Source organism: Aotus nancymaae, unplaced genomic scaffold (assembly GCF_030222135.1).
Source record: "Aotus nancymaae isolate 86718 unplaced genomic scaffold, 86718_ANA_hifiasm-v0.15.2.pri h1tg000033l, whole genome shotgun sequence".
Classification (NCBI taxonomy): domain Eukaryota; kingdom Metazoa; phylum Chordata; class Mammalia; order Primates; family Aotidae; genus Aotus; species Aotus nancymaae.
The window spans coordinates 38,604,392-38,625,161 of NW_026988447.1; the positions used below are offsets into that span (position 1 = coordinate 38,604,392).

Here is a 20,770-nt window from a genome sequence, read left to right on the forward strand (position 1 = left end):
AATTTCACCAATGAATGAGATACATTAAGAAATTCTATGTCTCAGAGAAAAGTACTCCTTTTTTTTTTTTTTTGCAATTGTGGAGAAAAAGAACCAGCATTCCTATTATCTGCCCAGTCTAGATGTCCGAGTACATAGGACGTTTTCACTTACCAAGAGCATGTAATCGGCAGGGCATGGTGGCTCACGCCTGTTATCCTAACACTTTAAGAGGCCGAGGCAGGTGGACCGCCTGAGGTCAGGAATTCGAGACCAGCCTGGCCAACGTGGTGAAACACCTCCACCGTCTCTACTAAAAATACAAAATGTGTTAGCTGGCCATGGCGGCAGGCGCCTGTAATCCCAGCTACTCGAGAGGCTGAGACACGAGACTTGAACCCAGCAGGTGTAGTGAGCTGAAATTGCACCACTGCACTCCAACGTGGGCAACAAAGCAAGACTCTGTCTCAAAAAAATAAATAAAAATACAAATATAAAAATTAGCCAGGCTTGGCAGCAGGTACCTGTAATCCTAGCTACTCAGGAGTCTGAGGCAGGATAATCACTTGACCCCAGAAGGTGAAGGTTGCAGTGAACCGAGATCCCACCATTGCACTCCATTCCAGCCTGGGCAACAAGAGTGAGACTCTGTCTCAAAAAACAGTCTCAAGAAGAAAAAAAATCACTTGATACAAAGAATGTGAAGGGACTGACTTTCACAAGAGAAAAACTGCAACCCAGTTGACAAAAGAAAAATGTTTTTAGAATTCTAAAGAAAAATGTTCAACCAAGATTTCTATACCCACTCTAAATGTTTTTAAAAGATCACTTTTTTAAAAGTATATTAACAATTATGTCAATAACTGAGCTACCTCAACAGTTATCTAGATATCTGAAATATCTAGGCCCCCAGAACCTAAAGCCATGTTTCCTCCAGGCCAGATCCTCGGTCTGCAGCACCAAAATACCATATAATTCAGATATACTGGCATTCTTTGGCCATAAAACTATACAGTTCTCCTTACACTTTGAAAACCAGCTACCATCACCAATTTGCTGGTCCTCCACATCACAATCCTTCTCTCAATACCTTCCATCCCCTTTAGAGAGCTGACTTTCAATATCTGAATCTTTTGAGTGGCATTCTTCCCAAGTTTATTTTTAGTGAACTTTTTATTTTGAGATAATTATACATTCACATACAGTTGTAAGAAATAATAGAGAGCTCATGTATCCTGGTTTCCCCCAATGGTAGCATCTTACAAAAATATACTACAACATCCCAAACAAGGTATTGACTTTGATATAAATAAATCTTAGCTTAACTTCCCCAGTTTTACTTGCACTTATTTGTGATTGAGACCAAAGAAATCCTATCACATATGTAAGTTCGTTTATCTACCACCAGTGAAAAATGAAGAGCAGTACTACCACAAGGATCTCCTACTGTTCTTTTTATATCACCATCTCACTCCCTCACGTACCCCCGGCAAGAAATTCAATTTTCTTTTCCTTTTGTGCATTAAATCACCAAAACATATATAAACCTGATATACACCCCTAGAACCTTACAAATAATTAACATGGGTATAACTTCAAAATTTATATTTTTTCTGGCCAGGCACAGAGAGGCTCATGCTTGTAATCCCAGCACTCTAGGAGGCCGAGGCAGACAAATTATTTGAGGAAGGAGTTTGAGACCAGCCTGGGCAACATGCATAATCCCATCTCTACCAGAAACACACAAAAAAAATAGTTGGTTGGGCATGGTGAAGTGAGCCTATAATCCCAGTTACTCAGGTGGCTGAGGCACAAGACTCTCTTGAACCTAGGAGGCAAAGGCAGAAGTGATTCAATACTGCACCGCAGCACTCCAGCTTGGGCAATAGAACAAGACTCTGTCTCAAAAAAAAAGAAAAAAAAAAAGTCATATTTTTTTGACTTTATAAAAAACTGAAATATTATTTAAGTTAAAATTAATCACAAGTAGAAAAGCCAAATAAAAAAAAATTTTTTTTTTTTTTGAGACAGGGTCTCACTCTGTTGCCTGCACTGGAGTGCAGTGGTGTGATCATGGCTCACTGCTACCTTAACCTCCTGGGCTCAAGTGTTCCTCCTGCCTCAGCCTCCTGAGTAGCTGAGACCACAGACACGCTCTACCATGCTCAGCTAATCTTTTGAATTATTTGTAGAGACAGGGTCTCCCTATGTTGCCCAGGTGGCCTAGAACTTCTGGTTCAAGCAATCTTCTTGCCTCGGCCTCCAAAGTGCTGTGATTACAGATATGGGCCACTGTGCCCACCTCCCAAAATTCTTAAATCAGGTTCAGAAATAAAAAATACACTTTAAAAATTGATACAACTTATTTTCCTCATACAATAACCCATAAGTGTCTACTGAAGGTCAACAATTACAAATTTAAAATGTTTTTTAACTTTTTCAAATTTTACATGTGTACCTGACAAACATAAAATGCACTGACCTTATATTCTATCCAGGGCATATCACACTTCACTCAGTCTGTAACAACTTACCCTCAATTTCACTGGGGCTGGCTGATGTCTCTTTTTTACTTCTATCCAAGGTTCTGAGTCCAAGTCAGGCAAACTGGTAGACAAACCTCTAGACATTGCTTGAAGAATATTTGTTTCACTATTTTTCTTTGGGCTCAATGGGCTTCCAATTCTCGGAGAATTTGGGGCAGACTCTAAAATTTTAAGTTAGTTCTATAGTTAAAATGATAATGGCTTTTCTTACTTATAAAATACATTTCATTTTTTCCTTAATTGGGGCTTGATGTTTTTTCACAAAAACATGATCAGTCTCAACTGAAGAGCTTATAAGATTTACTCAAGAGTGAAGCCACTAAATAATTAAAGGAATGTCACCAACTCTTACACAGACCACTACATTCATTCAGACTTCTCAAGAATATTAATGTGAGTCACTTTCTAATTATGACAGTACAACTACTAGGAAGTCAACTTCTCTGCAAAATCTTAGACTAAAATCTATAAATAAATATAAGGAAATTACGGAATCTCAATTGCTATTAAGCCATAGTTAAGCTAAATGCATACTTCATTCAAAGTAAAATTAGTCTCTCATTCTACTAGGATCTAAACTAAAGCAGTTATTATTCCTATTTTTCACATCTCCTTGGCTTAACAACATTTGCCTACTGCAATAAATGCAGTGTTGTCATTTACTACTTTGGCTCATACTGAAATACTTTAAACTGTCGACCAGCCTGACCAACATGAAGAATCCTGTCTCTACCAAAAATACAAAATTAGCCGGGTGTGATGGCGCATTCGTGTAATCCCAGCTACTCGGGAGGCTGAGGCAGGAGAATCGCTTGAACCCAGGAGGCAGAGGGTACAGTGAGCAGAGATCGCACCATTGCACTCACTCCAGCCTGGGCAACAAGAGTGAAACTCCATTTCAAGAAAAAAAAAAATAGAAAGAATAAAATGTCACATCACTAAAGTGCACAGCCCTGGCAAGAACATTTAAAGCATTTTAAAACTGTTGTAATTTAAAAGGTCTTTCTATACAGTATCACTTCTGCAGGTTTGTTTTTAATCAAAATTATAAAATTCAAATTGCAGCCAGGCACAGTGGCTCACACCTGTAATCCTAGCACTTTGGTAGGCTGAAGCGGGTGGATCACGAGGTTAGGAGTTCAAGACCAGCCTGGCCAAGATGGTGAAACCCTGTCTCTACTAAAAATACAAAAAAAATTAGCCGGGCATGGTGGTGGGCATCTGTAATCCCTGCTACTTGGGAGGCTGAGGCAGAGAACTGCTTGAACCCCAGAGGTGGAGGTTGCAGTGAGCTGAGATTGCACCACTGCACTCCAGCCTGGACGAAGGAGCCAGACTCTGTCACACACACAAAAAAAATCAAATTGCTTCTTTTATAAATATTTTTTCAAAAGAAAAATATCAAAGAATATTTAAATATTTTAAGCTATACTCATGATCAGGTTTGACAATGTAATGTGGACTGGCCTTGGACACAATGTGACTTTAAAAAATGTACTCTGTAACATGTTGTAAGCCTCAAATATACATAATAAAATTTAAAAACATATAGCATACAATTCTTCACATCATTATTTACTCCTCTAATTCACCAAAAATAGAGAATGTTAGATGCAGAAAGCTGAAATAAATTAACAACAGCAATTTTTTTTAATATTTACTAATATTTAATATTTACTAAATATTGTTAATATTTACACATTTCGAGAATGGGTTTAAGAAGAGCATTCCAAGATTTTACATTCGTCTACATGCTAGATGTAGATGAGAGTAAAATCAGATAGCTTTAATATCTTTCCCTTGTACACATGGATTCAACCAGGACTCAACTACTGGATTACTATATTACTAATAAAAGACTATATATCGCTTCATAACAGGAAAAGTTCTAGAGCTGTGCTGTTCAATAGAGTAGGCACTAGCTATATGCAGTTATTGATCACTTCAAATGTGGCTAGTCCTGAAACAAGCGTAAAATATACGCCAGACATTAAGGACCTGGTACTCCCAATCCCACTAAAAAAAAAAGTGCCATTAATTTTTACATTGAGCATATAACATTTGGATCTATTGAGTTAAAATAAAATACCTATTTAAAATATGAAAATTAATTTCACATTTTATAATTTTAAAGAATACTAAAATTTTTAGAATTATATATATAGCTCACATATTTTTATTGGGCACTGGTGCTCTATAACTTTATTAACACCATACACACCACCAATTCATTCACACAAAAAACAATACAAATGAAATCCAAGCTTTATAATAGTCAACATTAATAGTCTAGTTATAGAAATGGGAAAAACATTAACTCCAGAGAACACTATTTCTTTTTTTTTTTTTTTTCTTTTTTGTGAGCCATACGAGACTTACTTTTTTAAGAGACAAGGTCTCTTACATCAGTTTCAGTGCCACGATAATAGCTCACTACAGCCTCAAACTCCTGGGCTCAAGCAATCCTCCCAACTCAGCCTCCTGAATAACTAGGACTACACATGCACACCAACACACCAAGCCAATTAAAAAATATATATTATTTTGTAGACTGGGTCTCACTTTGTTGCCCAGGCTGGTCTTGAACTCTTGGCCTCAAGCAATCCTCTCACCTCAATTTTGAAAGCACTGAGATTATAGGCATGAGCTACTGCACCTGGCCCAGAGAACTCTATTTCTAATACTACGAACTATCAATGTTGATACAGTACATAAAGCCTTAAAAGTAGATGAAGAGCCAGACACAGTGGCTCATGGCTGTAATCCCAGCACTTTGGGAGGCCGAGGCGGAGGGATCACCTGAGGTCTAGAGTTCGAGACCAGCCTAGCCAACATGGTGAAATCCTGCCTCTATTAAAAATACGAAAATTGGCCAGGCGTAGTGGCTCACGCCTGTAATCCAAGCACTTTGGAGGCCAAGGTGGGCAGATCACCTGAGGTCAGGAGTTCAAGACCAGCCTGACCAATATGGTGAAACCCTGTTTTAAAAAAAAAAAAAAAAAATTAGCCAGGAGTCGTGGCACACACCTGTAATCCTAGCTACTCAGGAGGCTGAGGCAGGAGAATTGCTTGAACCCAAGAGGCAGAGATTGCAGTGAGCTAAGATCATGCCACTGCACTTCAGCCTGGGAGACAGAGCGAGACTCTGTCTCAGGAAAAAAAAAAAAAATTTGGTGAAGAACCACTATCCCAATAATAGCGTTTGGGGACTAACTCAGTTTCCTATCCAATTACTGTGAAAATTAACTCAATTAGTCTATGTAGTTAATATATAAATGATAAGAATAGCACCTGGCACATAGTAGAAAAAATTAGCTACTATTTTTAATATAGAAATTAAATCTTTTAACATCCACTAATAGTTTTTTGCTTGTTTTTTTGTTTTGTTTTGTTTTTTAAGATATGAGCTTTTGGTATGTCACCCAATCTGGCCTCAGAACTCCTGGGCTCAAGCATCCTCCCAACTCTGCCTCCCGAGTAGCTGGGACTACAGGTGTACACCACCACACTCAGCTGTTTCTTATAAAATGATCGCTAAATGTTATTTAAGCTTAAATTATGCCTCTCCTGGGAAGTATATAGTTTCAATACATTCCTAACACATATGCTTAAAAGCATAACATTAAAACACTAAAGAATTTGGGTAAGATGAGAAAACATACAATTCTTAGAGTAAGACTCGCAACGGTGTTAACCTCATAATAATTAAGTTATATAAATGCTCTGTGTAGTCTTCTGTATCTTTTTAATAATGAAAAGGTTTCAAACTATACATCTGAACAGATTAAGGATAATAGTAAACCTCTAATTTTCCAAGACAAAATGAGTTTAAATGACTTAAATTATCTGGCATTAAACTTACTTAGAAACAAAAAAAATGTAGATATATGTTTAATACTTGTTTAATTTACAAGAACATACAAGAACATAGAAAATTTATCTTTGCTGCTTTTATTAATTGAAAATTATCAACTAAACTCTCCAAAGATAAATCACCATATACATTTCATCTCTGATCTGACTTTTCTTTCTACCTTGGGAGGATCACAGTTCTGGGTAATTAAACAGGTTTCTTGAAAAAGGGATTACATATTTTATGTGTGGCACTTTTTAAAATCCTCATTGAGTGGTGTTAAGAGTCAATGAAAACAAAGAAGAAAATGAAGAAAAATACTACATTACAGTGTCCTTGTGAAGATTATTAAAATTTGAAAAAAAAAGCGAAAAAAAAATTATCAGGTAGCTGACCTTTCAATTTTGATGAATGAAATCCTTTCATTTAAGAGCTGATAGTACAATATTAACAATATCCATAGAATTGCAAAACCTGTGTTTCAAAAGTAATCTTACCATTCCCATAATCAATGGTTTGTGGTGCATAAAAGTAGACTTCTGCTCAGTTCAACCCCTATTAGACAATTTGACTTCCAGACAGGAAAAAAATAGAAATTTTAATCACTTTGGTGAAGAAGACCAATCATGATAGAATATTTTACCATACAAATCCCTCAGAAATCATACATAAAAAGTCATGTTGCTAAAATTTTAAGGTCTTCAAATTTGAAATTAAAATGATATATAGTTTCATTTCTTTTCTTTATCCATAGTTACATATAAACAGTCTATGCTTCTGATCCCTATTTCTACTTCAAATTTTTGGTGACACACTACTCTCCAATGACTTAAAGAAAGTAGGCTTAGTTATCACTAGGAAATTATTAAGGTCAGAAATTTGGGAATTCATGTAAAGAGGTGATTTACATATTTATTCCTATGACCTAATGTGAATCATCATAACTGAAAATGCTCCAATTTTCTATATTTCTTCATTAACCAACTAGTTTCTGATATATAACTTAATAACCTAAAATTTATGACATCTTTATATTGGCTTATTTAAGACAATATGCATGTGCATGCATGAGTATATATTAAAAAACACAAAAATGTACAAGACATTATGATTTTATTCTTGTAATTTTATTAGTATGCATAAACGATTAATAGACAGGCATTACCAACTTGACTGACCTATCTTACCTACCCTGTAGAGAAAGTATATTCTGTTTTATCCAACTTAACCAATGTCTGTTCATAAGCTGGCTAAAACTGTAACCTTGAATCCAAGTTATACAATAAATAAATCTAACTTATATAATCACCCATTATATCTTAACAAAAAATAAATTAAAAACCACTACCTAAAATAACTTTTCTTCAACTTTTAAAATGCGTGCCCAAGTCGCTTATTGGGATTAGAAGCAGAAGGCTGACAAAGAAACATAAGATAAAAATATTGGCTGGGCACAGTGGCTCATACCTGTAATCCCAGCACTTTGGGAGGCTGAGGCAGGCAGATCACAAGGTCAGGAGTGCGAGACCAGCTTGACCAACATGGTGAAACCTGATCTCTACTAAACATACAAAAATTAGCCAGGCATGGTGGCACGCACCTGTAATCCCACCTACTCAGGAGGCTGAGGCAGGAGAATCACTTGAACCCGGGAGGTGGAGGTTGCAGTGAGCCAGGATCATGCCACTGCACTCCATCCTGGGTGGGAGGGCAAGACTCCGTCTCAAAATGAAAAAATATATTGTGAGACTGTCCATCATCGATGTTTTGTTGACAGGAAGTTCTCTCATACAGATGTATCAAAAATACATTTTGAAGAGTAAAGGAAAAAATACCCTTGCCCAGTTCTTAAATTCCTTACCCCTTAAGTGTCCACATTAGTAAGTCTTATGTCCATGTGAAACATCATGACAATATCTGAGTTTTGCAATGTACACTACACTGAAAGGCAAATCAAATAGCAAAATACTTAAAAATCTGGGAAATGCTACTCAATCTCCTCTTTTTCTGCTTGATTCATCTGGACACAAGTACACAACCCTGGAAACAGAAAACATACTCTTGCGGTATTTCCAAAATAATAATTATTAACTTTCCCATGAATAAAAGCAGCCCATGCAGCCCAGGCCAATTACACAGAAATAGGCAGCTCCTATAAAAAGAGTAGCAGTCCTCTGGTCTGTCTCTCATTATCGCAAAGGTGGTTATCTCCACTGCAGTGTTGGCCCAACTTCCTCCACCAGGAGGGGGAATAGACACTCTTGAACAGAAGACAGTCTGATCGCTTTCATTTTTGCAGCAGGATTTGTTCCATTATTTATATTGGCATTTCAGTGAGTCACCTATTCCACTGCATATTCCGATCAAATGACATCCAAGAGCTTCAGTAGATCATCACCCTGACTGAAAAAAGTTTAAGCACACATTTTTTCCCAAGAGGGAATAACTTAAAAATGACCCAGGAAAAAATTATTAACATTACAGCTTTTGGAAATTCTAAACACAACCAAATTAAACAGAATCCCAATTCTGATTTAGAATACAGGTCATTTTATCTTTCCAAGACAGGATTAAAGCACACTGGTAATAAAATTAAAGGAAGATTACCCCACTCTTGAGTATAAGACCGTTTTTGAATAATCCAATCATACTATTCCAGTTTCACAAGGGGAAAACTGGATATGTATCTATAGTTATTTAGTAAAAATAAAAGATAGTTAGAAATGCCATACATGACAAAGTACACATATAGTTTAAGAATAAAAAACATAAGACAGCTTCCCCCATAATCTTTAAATCCTTATTTAATTTATACCTCTGTGTGTGAGGCAGTATGAATACAATATGGGACATCAAAAGTCTTTCAGTTAGCTTTAATTTTCCTATCAAATCTAAATAGACTTAAAAAATAAGTAAATGGAAGCAAATCACCCACTGTTACATTGCTCTAGAAGAAAAGATGTTACCTGTATGTGAGCAAAAGGCTTGGCCTGGTACAAACTCTGGACAATCAATCAGTTGAGAGAAGTCTGTTCGTGGCACATTGCGTGAAGGGCCTGGAATTGGCCATTTTTCTGGTTCTATCTTTTTTCTCATTTTTTCATCCACAATTTCTACTTCTGTGCTATCCTTCAGTGCCTATCAACAAAAATTGAGCCATTAAAAATTTTGAGCTATTTCACTGCCTGTGCTATACTTCTAAGAACCTAAAAATTTGAAAATCTGAAATTAGCAAATTTGCAGTTAATGATTCTAAAAAATCCATAAATTAATGACATAGAACCCAAGTTTTAAAATCATTTGCACCTGTAAAGAATAAATATCCTGATCTCCCATTTATTTAACTTCAGATGATGGTTTTTCACAATTAGAATAGTCATTTAAGGAATACTGAATCAGCTAGGAGCAAATTGACTTTTATTATCAATTAAGACTTCTTGTCAATTTTCTTCTCTCTCTCATATTTCCTTGTCTTCCATTAAAATAATATCACCAAATAAAATTTAGGCACTTTATTTTATTATTGTAATAACTACCAAAATTTATTGAAAAATAAGTACTACATGCACTCATGATTCCTCACAATATAGTATCACTCCTACCTATAGATAAGGAAACTGAGGCTCAAAGAAATAAACTTAATGAAAGATCATAGATCTAGTATGAGACAACACCAGGACTCAAACCATTATCTGTCTGCAACTGAAAGTCTTTAGCCATTAGGTTATGGTACTTCCCCAAAATGTGCGATAATTTAAGGATAAAACAAAACTAGGCCAAAATTTCTTCAAGATACAAATTGAAGCCGTATTGATTTAACTTCTGACTGAAATACAGGAGTACTCACCTTTTAGAAATTAGGATAAATATAAAATATATAGTATAAAAACAATATAAAGTTATATGTACGTTAACCTATAAAAATTAAAGCCCACTATATTTTAGTTGGAGAACATGCTGTATATAATTAAGAACATTATGCATTCAGAAATGAATAGCTTTTGAAAAAAGATCCTTATTCTTGGTCGTAATATTAGTATAGTACTTAACTCTCAAGTTATATTTCATAACTGGGCATTTCTTTAAATTATGATTAGGATTTATTTTAAATGAAACTCCTTTGAGAAGGGAGTCTGAAATCTAAAATGGAGAAAGATAGGAAAGAATCCCATAGTGAAAACTTTGAATTAGTAAAATCTGTATATTTTTCCCAACATATATTTTCCTCATTTTGTTCATGGAAAGACCTAGAAGCAATGACACCCCAGTATCAAACAGTATGCCCAACATCCAGACCATGCAATGACATGGATGAATTTCAAAAACTACAAATGAAAAGAGCCCCGAGACAGAAGAAATCAATTTACACAAATGCCAAGAATAGACTAATCTAATCTATAATATGAAAATCAGAAAAGCTGTTGGACAGGCTGTGTGAAATGGACTAGAAAGAGCCACAAAGCAAGTTTTTAGAATAATGAAAATATGGCCGGGGACAGTGGCTCACGCCTATAATCCCACCACTTTGGGAGGCTGAGGCGGGCAGATCGCCTGAGGTCAGGAGTTCAAGACCAACCTGACCAACATGGAGAGACCCTGTCTCGACTAAAAATACAAAAGTGCCTAGGCGTGGTGGCACATGCCTGCAATCTCAGATACTTAGGAGGCTGAGGCAGGAGAATCGCTTGAACCTGGAAGGCGGAGGTTGCAGTGAACTGAGATCACGCCATTACACTCCAGCCTCGGCAACAAGAGCAAAATTCGTCTCAAAAAAAAAAAAAAAGGAATAATGAATATATTCTACATCTTATTTGGGGTAATGCTTATGTTTAATTTTCAAAATTCACAGTAAACACCAAAGATCACTATATTTTACAATATGTTATCTATCCCTGAATGTAAAACAAAAACAAAAACAAAACTCCTTGAAACTTTCCCATATGTTTAAATTTTCCAAAGTAAAGTTATGGAAGAAGACTGCCAATAGTGTTAGTTAGAATGTGAAGCCAATCAAACTCCCAATGGTGGTAGTTTTGATTGGTTCAACACCTTTAAAAAACTTAGCAGTTATCTACAAAAGGTAATTACATATTTATATACTGTTACCTACCAATTTCCCAGGAAAATAAATGTTTATGTTCACCCAGAAATATGTACAATCATGTTCACAGTAGCATCAAAGACTCAAACTGGAAAGAACTCTAATATGTCTATCAACAGGTGCATAGAAAAATTAACTGTTGGCTGGGTGCAATGGCTCACACCTGTAATCCCAGCAGTTTGGGAGGCCGAAGCAGGTGAATCACCTGAGATCAGGAGTTCCAGACCAGGCTGGCCAACATGGTGAAACCCAGTCTACTAAAAATACAAAAATTAGCCAGGCATGGTGGCAGATTCCTGTAATCCCAGCTACTTGGGAGGCTGAGGCAAGAGAATAGCTTGAACCTGGGAGGTGGAGGTTACAGTCAGCTGAGAACAGGTCAGAGCTCTCCATCCTGGGTCACAGAGCCAGACTTCATCTCAAAAAAATAAAGAAAAATTAACTATTATATTCATACAATGGAAAACTACCTAAAACAGAAAATAAACAACTGCTATACACCAATATGAATAAATCTCACAGAAATAACATCAGAAATAAAGTCAGATATAAAAGTCATAACACCATTTATGTGAAGTTCAAAAACAGGAGAGAGGCCTCTTAAAGGAAGAACAGTGGTATTGACTAGGTGGGTATAGAAGGCGGTTTGCTTGGGTCTTGAAAATGTTCTATATCTTAATCTGAATGGCAGTTACCTGACTGTATACATAGAAAAAAAAAATCATCTGTAATCTTATGAGTAATAATATATAATGTATAAATTATACCTCAATTTAAAAGAAAACATTTAAAGAAAAACTTGTGGGATGAAAAGTTCAAAGTTCTTTATGTACAGCTACTAAAGGCTCTTCAAATACATGCTTTTTATAGAGTTAAAAAAAAAAAAAAAGAGGAGGCTAGGCACAGTGGTCCACGCCTGTAATCCCAGCACTTTGGGAGGCAAGGCAGGCAGATCACCTGAGGTCAGGAGTTCAAGATCAGCCTGACCAACTTGGTGAAAACCCATCTCAACTAAAAATACAAAAATTAGCCAGGCATGGTGGCAGGCACTTGTAATCCCAGCTACTCAGGAAGCCGAGGTGGAAGAATCACTTGAACCCAGGAGGCAGAGGTTGCAGTGAGCCAAGATCGTGCCACTGCACTCCAGCCTGGGTAACAGAGTGAGCCTCTGTCTCAAAAAGAACAAAAGAGGAAAGGACATAACATTGTATGTAGTAAGCTATCATAGTATTCCCTTACATAAACAAACTATCTCAGGAGGAAGATACAAGAAAGAAGTAACACTGACCACTGCAACAAGACAGATAACTCATTTACTGTTGGTGAAAAATGAGAAGAAAATTTTTTACCATATATCTTTTTTTCTTGGACAATCACTGGAAGATGACCATATACCTTCTGAGTTTTAAATGTTGTGTAATTTATTTCCTATTTAGAAATAATAAATTTGAAAAGGAAATAAGGAACACAGAAAGTAAAACATTCATCACTCAGGCCTTAAAGGATCGTATAAAAACTATACCATGCACGAAATTAAGGTAAAGACCTAGGAGAAACAGAGTTACACATATTTTTATTAAAAACCAAGCGTTCGTAATCCTGACTGAACTCCTAAACAATGAGTTACCGTGTACATCAATATTTTTCAGTATATGAGGTTTTATCTGACTTAGCTATTAATTTTGGTCCTTTTCTTAATGATACAGACCTAGTATTATGAATAACTACCAATGCTGGAATACATAGATGTTGCATTCTTACTGCCTGGTAGTAAGAGAAAGACTTGCATGTGCAAAGACCTGGAGATAAAAAGAAAAGAGCACAAGTTTTGAGGAACCACAAGTTCAGACAATTTAGAAAACAAGGTTTGAGATGAAAGTAGCAGGCACAGTTCTGAGGTGATATTATATTAATTATTCCTCTAAATCCTCATACTCTGTTATAGCTTAAGAATTATTTGTCCTGCGGGCCGGGCGCGGTGGCTCACGCCTGTAATCCCAGCACTTTGGGAGGCCAAGGTGGGTGGATCACGAGGTCAAGAGATCGAGACCATCCTGGTCAACATGGTGAAACCCCGTCTCTACTAAAAATACAAAAAATTAGCTGGGCATGGTGGCGCATGCCTGTAATCCCAGCTACTCAGGAGGCTGAGGCAGGAGAATTGTCTGAACCCAGGAGGCGGAGGTTGCAGTGAGCCGAGATTGCGCCATTGCACTCCAGCCTGGGTAACAAGAGCAAAACTCCGTCTCAAAAAAAAAAAAAAAAAAGAATTATTTGTCCTATTTTAACAAGAATATTGAAGCATGAAGATGTTACATTAATTGCTTAGTTACACAACTGGTAAGCTATAGAACTGGGATCCATTTGCTCTAACAAATAGAAAATACAAAAAGCTTTCAATTATGGGGAAGATATCAAGAATGCAGTAAGCTGAAAAATAAATGAGTGAAGAAGAATCAGATTCAACAAGTTTGATTTGTGTTTGCGTACTCAACCAGGGCAGATATGGGTATCAGCTAAAGTATTTTGCTTCTCTTGACAGTTTTTCAAGAAAGGAAAGACTTGAGCATATTCAAAAGATATGGGAAGAAGCTGGTAGAAATGAAAAGCATGAAGATAAAGGAGTTATCGATAGAAAGACATCATTGAAGACTAACAACAATAGCACATGCTCACTTATTTAGAGCTTACTACATTTGCCAGATACATTCATTAATACAATTCATCCTCATGACAATCCTAGGATGTATGTATTACTGTCTCAGAACACTGCCCAAAGTCACAGAGCTATAAGGGATGTATTCATAAGGCCATGATCTTGATATGTTTACACTGCAATCCCTAATTAAGCCTTACTTTCTTAAGAGAAAAAGAACATCTTTCCTACTATTACAAATGGTAGGTGCATAATGAATGTTAAGTGAATGTAGACTTATACTCTTCTAAATAGCTATGCTTACCCATTTCTGCTTTTCATAGTGGTATTATTTCTTACTGCATCATTAGCTACTATATCAGTGCTAACCATAATAGTAGTTCAAAGCTTCCTTTCAAAAATCCTTCAATGATCTTGAAATTTAAATCAATGATCTTAAAATTGTGCTTGGATTTAATGGGACTACAAACAGACCAAAAAGGCATACAATAATAAAATTACAGCTGTATTCCTACAGAAACAGACAGATGGGGAAAAACTGGCAACAACTTCATAGAAAATGGCAGCTGAGTTGGACCTTTGCTATAGCACAATGGCAGCAGTTAATAAACTCATTCTAAAGCCAGGCACGATAGCTCATGCCTGTAATCCCAGCACTTTGGGAAGCTGAGGCAGGAAGATCACTTGAGGCTAGGAGTTTGAGACCAGTTTTGGCCAACATGGTGAAACCTCATCTCTACTAAAAATAAATAAAAATAAATAAACTAATTCTACTATGAATCATAATATTTGCTCTAAGAGCAAATTTTGCAGAAAAAACTAATTTTCTCTTTTAATTACAATATATAGAAACCTTATTTAAATATTTATCTATAAACTAATGCAATAATAATACTGACTGAAGTAATTATTTTCATAAAACCAAGAACCATTAATTACACACCAACAAATCATTATTTTAATGTTATTTTCAAAACATGGACTTTCCTATAGTTGATTTTTTTTTTTTTTTTTTTTTTTTTGAGACAAGAGTCTCACTCTGTTGCCCAGGCTGGAGTGCAATGGCACCATCTTGGCTCACTGCAACCTCCACCTCCCGGGTTCAAGTAATTCTCTTGTCTTCGACTCTAAGTAGCTAGGATTACAGGGGTGTCACCACGCCCGGCTAATTTTTCTATTTTAGTAGAGCCAAGGTTTGACCATGTTGGCCAAGCTGGGGTCAAACTCCTGAACTCAAGTGATACACCCACCTCAGTCTCCCAAAGTGCTGGGATTACAGGTGTGAGCCACGACGCCCAGCCCCATAGTTGATTTTTAAAACACAAAGCACATATGTGTTCAAAAACTTGGTATTCAAAGAAGCCTGTTAAGAAAATGAAAAGACAAAAACTACGAAAACATATTTGCAAAATACCTAATAATGGACTTGTATCCAGAATAAAGAACTCGTACTTTATCTTTTAAAAAACACTTCAATAATAATGAACAAAAAATCTGAACAGACATTTCGACTAAAAAGGTATGCAGATAAAAAAGCACATGAAAAATGCTAGACGGCATTAGTCATCAGGGAAATGCAAATTAAACCACAATGAGAGGCTGGCACAGTGGCTCATGCCTGTAATCCCAGCGTTTTGGGAGGCCAAGGCAGGTGGATCACCTGAAGGTCAGGAGTTTGAGACCAGCCTGGCCAATATGGTGAAACCTCGTCTCTACAGAGATTACACTGAGCCAAGATTGTGAAATTGCACTACAGCCTGAGATACAAGAGCAAAACTGAAACTTCATCTCAAAAAAAAAAAAAACCCACAATGAGAAATCACTACATATCTACTATTCAAAAAACTGACAATATCAACAATGACAAGGCTATGGAACAAGTCCCATACATAATGGTGAGGATGCAAAATGGTAAAGCTACTTTGGACAATAGGTTGGCATTTTCTTAGAAAGATAAGCATACACTTACTATACTTTCTATCATTCACAATACTAGACATTTATCCAACAGAAGTAAATATATATATATACATATATATATATATATTTGTGTGTATATATCCCTATAAAGATCTTTATGCTTCACTCATACTCTCCAAAAACTGTAAACAATCTGAATGTGCACCAACAAGTGAATGGATAAAATGTGGTACATTCATACTATGGAATACTACTCAACAACATGAAAGAACAAACTACTGCTACATGCAACATACGTGAATCCCAAAAGCACTATACTAAGTGAAAAATCAGAAGAAACAAAGGGCTATACTTTTTTAAATTTTATGATAGTCTGGAAAATACAAAACTATAGGGATAAAAAGCAGACTAGTGCCCAGGCGCAGTAGCTCACACCTATAATTCTAGCAGTTTGGAAGGCCAAGGCGGGTGGATGATCTGAGGTCAGAAGTTCAAGACCAGCCTGGTCAACATGGGGAAACCCTGTCTGTACTAAAAATACAAAAATTAGCCAGATATGGTGGTGCATGCCTGTAATCCCAGCTACTTGGGAGGCTGAAACAGCAGAATCACTTGAACCTGGGAGGCAGAGGTTGCAGGGAGCCAAGATCGCGCCACTGCACTCCAGCCTGGGCAACAGAGTGAAACTCTTTTCTTAAAAAGCAGAATAGTGATTGTGGTTACCAAGGGCTATGTGTAGGGAAAGAAATTGTCTAGAAAAAAAAAAAAGATGTTGAAAGCATTTCTAGAAACAGGCCACAGGCCAGATGAAAGATTTTTTTGCCCCCAAAGTACTGAGATTACAGGCATGAGCCACCATACCCAGTCAGGACTATTTTAAATTAGCCTTTCAATAAGTGGGAATATATGCATTTTTATAGTAACCTGAAGAAAAATTTTTTTTTTTTTGAGACGAAGTTTCACTCTTGTTGCCCAGGCTGGAGTGCAGTGGCGCCATCTCGGCTCACCACAACCTCCGCCTCCCGGGCTCAAGCGATTCTCCTCCCTCAGCCTCCTGAGTTGCTGGGATTACAGGCATGCACCACCATGCCCAGCTAATTTTGATTTTTAGTAGAGACGAGGTTTCTCCATGTCAATCAGGTTGGTCTCAAACTCCCAACTACAGGTGATCTGCCTGCCTCAGCCTCCTGGGATTACAGGATTGAGCCACTGCGCTCTGCTGAAATTTTTGTTTGATTTTGCCATTGCACTCTATCGCCCAGGCCAGAGTGCAACGGCACAATCTCAGCTCACTGCAACCAATGAATCCTGGGTTCAAGACATCCTCCTGCCTCAGCCTTCTCAGTAGCTGGGACTACAGATGTGTGCCACCACTCCCGGCTAATTTTTGTATTTTTAGTAGAGATGGGGTTTCACCATCTTGGCCAGGCTGGTCTCGAACTCCTGACCTCAGGTGATCCACCTGCCTGAGCCTTCCAAAGAGCTGGGATTACAGGTGTGAGCCACCATGCCCAACCCTGAAGAAGTTTTAAGGGCCAAGAATCCTCAAAAGAGAATAATTGAGGAAGAGGGTTGGTATTCAAGAAAGGTTAACAAAAATAATAATAATAATAATAATAATAATTGAGGAAGGGGGAAAGAGAAAATACACAGTAACATGATTAGCAATACTTCCAGGGGTTTCCAAGGTTAGACATTTATGAAAGTTTTACAAAACAGAAAAACATCATGGAATGCTGTCTGAGCCTCAAGCAACTACAGATTGTCTGTTTATAATACTCTGTTATTTAGAGAAGTTTTAGGTTCAAAGGAAATTTGAGTGGAAAGTACAAATTGTTTTTTAAATAAGCAATTACCTCTAAGATGAGATTAAGGTTTGTAGTGAGAGCCTGAACACGTTGAAAACCAGCAATCAGGGATATAGGCAAGAAACCTTGTTCATCCATCTTTCCCCGAAGAAAGAAGTCTCGTTCCAAATTTTCTATACTGAAGTAATACTCACTGAAAAGAGAAATTAAAAAACATAAATGTCATCCACTTATTTAGTAGGAAATAAATATTTCTACTGCTTGCACATTAACTGTGAAAACTAATCATTAACATGAAAATATTGTAATTTGGTTAACCATATGTATAGGTCTAATACAACATACACAGGTTAAATATATAAGATAGCAAAAACCCCTTCTGAATGAATAATTTCTCTTATACATGAGTAGAAACTTGAAATACTAATTATTTTCCCAAAAGCTACTATTAATTTCTATTCAAATCAGCCTCCTCACTAAATTTAGCCTCCTCACTAAATGTAAAGAATAAAGCAGCTCATTTTACTTTAAAATATTTCAAAAATTGATTTTTTAAGGAGTTAATTAGGTGAAAATCTTACAAAGCCACTTCTACTTGTTTTATTTAAACATTAGATAACAAAGCGAATGACATGTTAGCATAATGACTTCCAACTTTTTCCCAATCACTGAGAAGAATGGCATATTGGAAGTATCCTTTGTTGAATTTGCATACAGGAAAGTAGTTTGTTTTGTTTTCTAAACTGACAAAGTACTGACATGTTTAATACTTCTGAACCTTAGTAACCAGCACAATGCTTACTTAAAAACTTAATGAACATTCTCAGGTGCAGTGGCTCATGCCTGTAATCTCAGCACTTGGGAGGCCAAGGTGGGCAGATCACTTGAGGTCAGGAGTTCAAGACCAGCCTGACCAACAAGAAGAAACCCTATCTCTACTAAAAACACAAAATCAGCCATGCATGGTGGTGCATGCCTGTGATCCTAGCTACTCGGGAGGCTGAGGCAAGAGAATCGCTTGAATGTTGGAGGCGGAGGTTGCGGTGAGCCAAGATCACGCCATTGCACTCTAGCCTGGGCAACAAGAGCGAAACCCCATCTCAAAAAAAACACCACTTAATGAACACACAGGCATATGTGTGCATACGCAATTATATATTCTGAATGATTTAAGTTATCCCCTCTTCTTTCTTTGATAGACAATAAGATGTTAAGGGTGGCCCAGTGAGGTGGCTCACACCTGTAATCCCAGCACCTTCAGAGGCCAAGGCAGGTGGATTTCTTGAGGTCAGGAGTTATAGACCAACCTGGCCAACATGGGGAAACCCTGTCTCTACTAAAATACAAAAATTAGCTGGGCATGGTGGCTGATGCCTGCAATCCCAGCTACTCAGGAGTCTGAGGCAGGAGAATCACTTGAACCCAGGAGGCAGAGATTGCAGTGAGCAGGGACCATGTCTCTAAACTCCAGCCTGAGAGACAGAGCAAGACTGTCTAAAAAATAATAATAAAAGACATTAAGGGTGAACAGAACACAGCTAAAGAAGGAATATCCTTAACACCATGAGGCACATGGAGGCAAAAATAAAATGATTCAATGTCTTATCTTCTCTTGAAAAACACAAACCCGCCAGGCGTGGTGGTTCACACCTGTAATCCTTGCACTTTGGGAGGCCGAGGCGGGTGGATCACGAGGTCAAGAGATCGAGACCATCCTAGTCAACATGGTGAAACCCCGTCTCTACTAAAAATACAAAAAAAATTAGCTGGGCATGGTGGTGCATGCCTGTAATCCCAGCTACTTAGGAGGCTAAGGCAGGAGAATTGCCTGAACCCAGGAGGCGGAGGTTGCGATGAGCCGAGATCGCGCCATTGCACTCCAGCCTGGGTAACAAGAGCAAAACTCCGTCTCGGAAAAAAAAAGAGAAAAAAAAGAAAAACACAAACCCACTTAATCTTTTCTGAGAGAAATGTAAATGGATGAACTGTCAGTATGATTAATAACTACACATCCCAAGATATAAAGATAACATTCACAATACAATTAATAATATCCTTTGAGAAACACATGTTTATCCACACCATAGGAAAGGTTAAAAAGAGAAAGAGAGGCCGGGCATAGTGGCTCACGCCTGTAATCCAAGCACTTTGGAGGCCAAGGCGGGCAGATCACCTGAGGTCAGGAGTTCAAGACCAGCCTGACCAACATGGTGAAACCCCATCTTTTTTAAAAAAATTTTTTTAAAATGAAAAAAATAAAGAGAAAGAGAAATACATGTTTAAATTATAGCCTCCATGTATAAAAAAGAGTATGAGGATTTTTAAAGAGACAGAAGAAGACAAATAAGGGGAAATATAGAAAAGAATGATACAAAGAAATACGTGACATCAATGATGATGAGGCCTACAGTTTAATAATACCACACTATTTCCATATCACAGAGAGTTTTCAAAAATGGAATATAAGTTATGAGAAAAGAAACTACCTCATATTTTGGGGTATAAAACTCAGTGACTAAAGATGCCCTTGAAGTATGTGGGCCAAATTCTAACTTTGAAAATAAGGCATCTATAACTAAAACTGGTTTAGAGCTATCTTTCACTTGAAGGGAATAAAATAAATCATCTTATTGAATGTAAATATCCAAATTTTCCTTTAATAGTTTGATATTTATCCAATTATCAAAGTGAAAAGCTCTCTCAGAGAGTACTGAAATACTACTGACATTCAGTGACACTAGTAAATTATTTACTTTTTTTTGAGACAGAATTTCACTCTTGTTTCCCAGGCTGGAGTGCAATGGCATGATCTTGGCTCACTGCAACTTTTGCCTCCTGGGTTCAGGTGATTCTCCTGTCTCAGCCTCCTGAGTAGCTTGGACTACAGGTGTGTGCCACCACGCCAGG

General features: G+C 37.1%; 1 protein-coding gene across 14 annotated transcripts in view; it reads right to left on the reverse strand.

Annotated features, from left to right (window-relative positions):
* Positions 1–20,770, reverse strand: part of LARP1B (La ribonucleoprotein 1B) — a 159,086-nt gene that overhangs the window by 107,235 nt on the left and 31,081 nt on the right. For 13 of the 14 annotated variants that reach the window (XM_064383885.1, XM_064383883.1, XM_064383882.1 and 10 more), the window contains 3 exons: positions 17,912–18,056; positions 9,345–9,516; positions 2,514–2,686 (listed from right to left, as the gene is read on the reverse strand). In XM_064383885.1, coding sequence (XP_064239955.1) covers positions 2,514–2,686; positions 9,345–9,516; positions 17,912–18,056 — 490 coding nt within the window. Of the gene's footprint in view, positions 1–2,513; positions 2,687–7,964; positions 8,782–9,344; positions 9,517–17,911; positions 18,057–20,770 lie in introns of those variants that run through there. The other variant, XM_064383895.1, reaches the window with a different exon arrangement.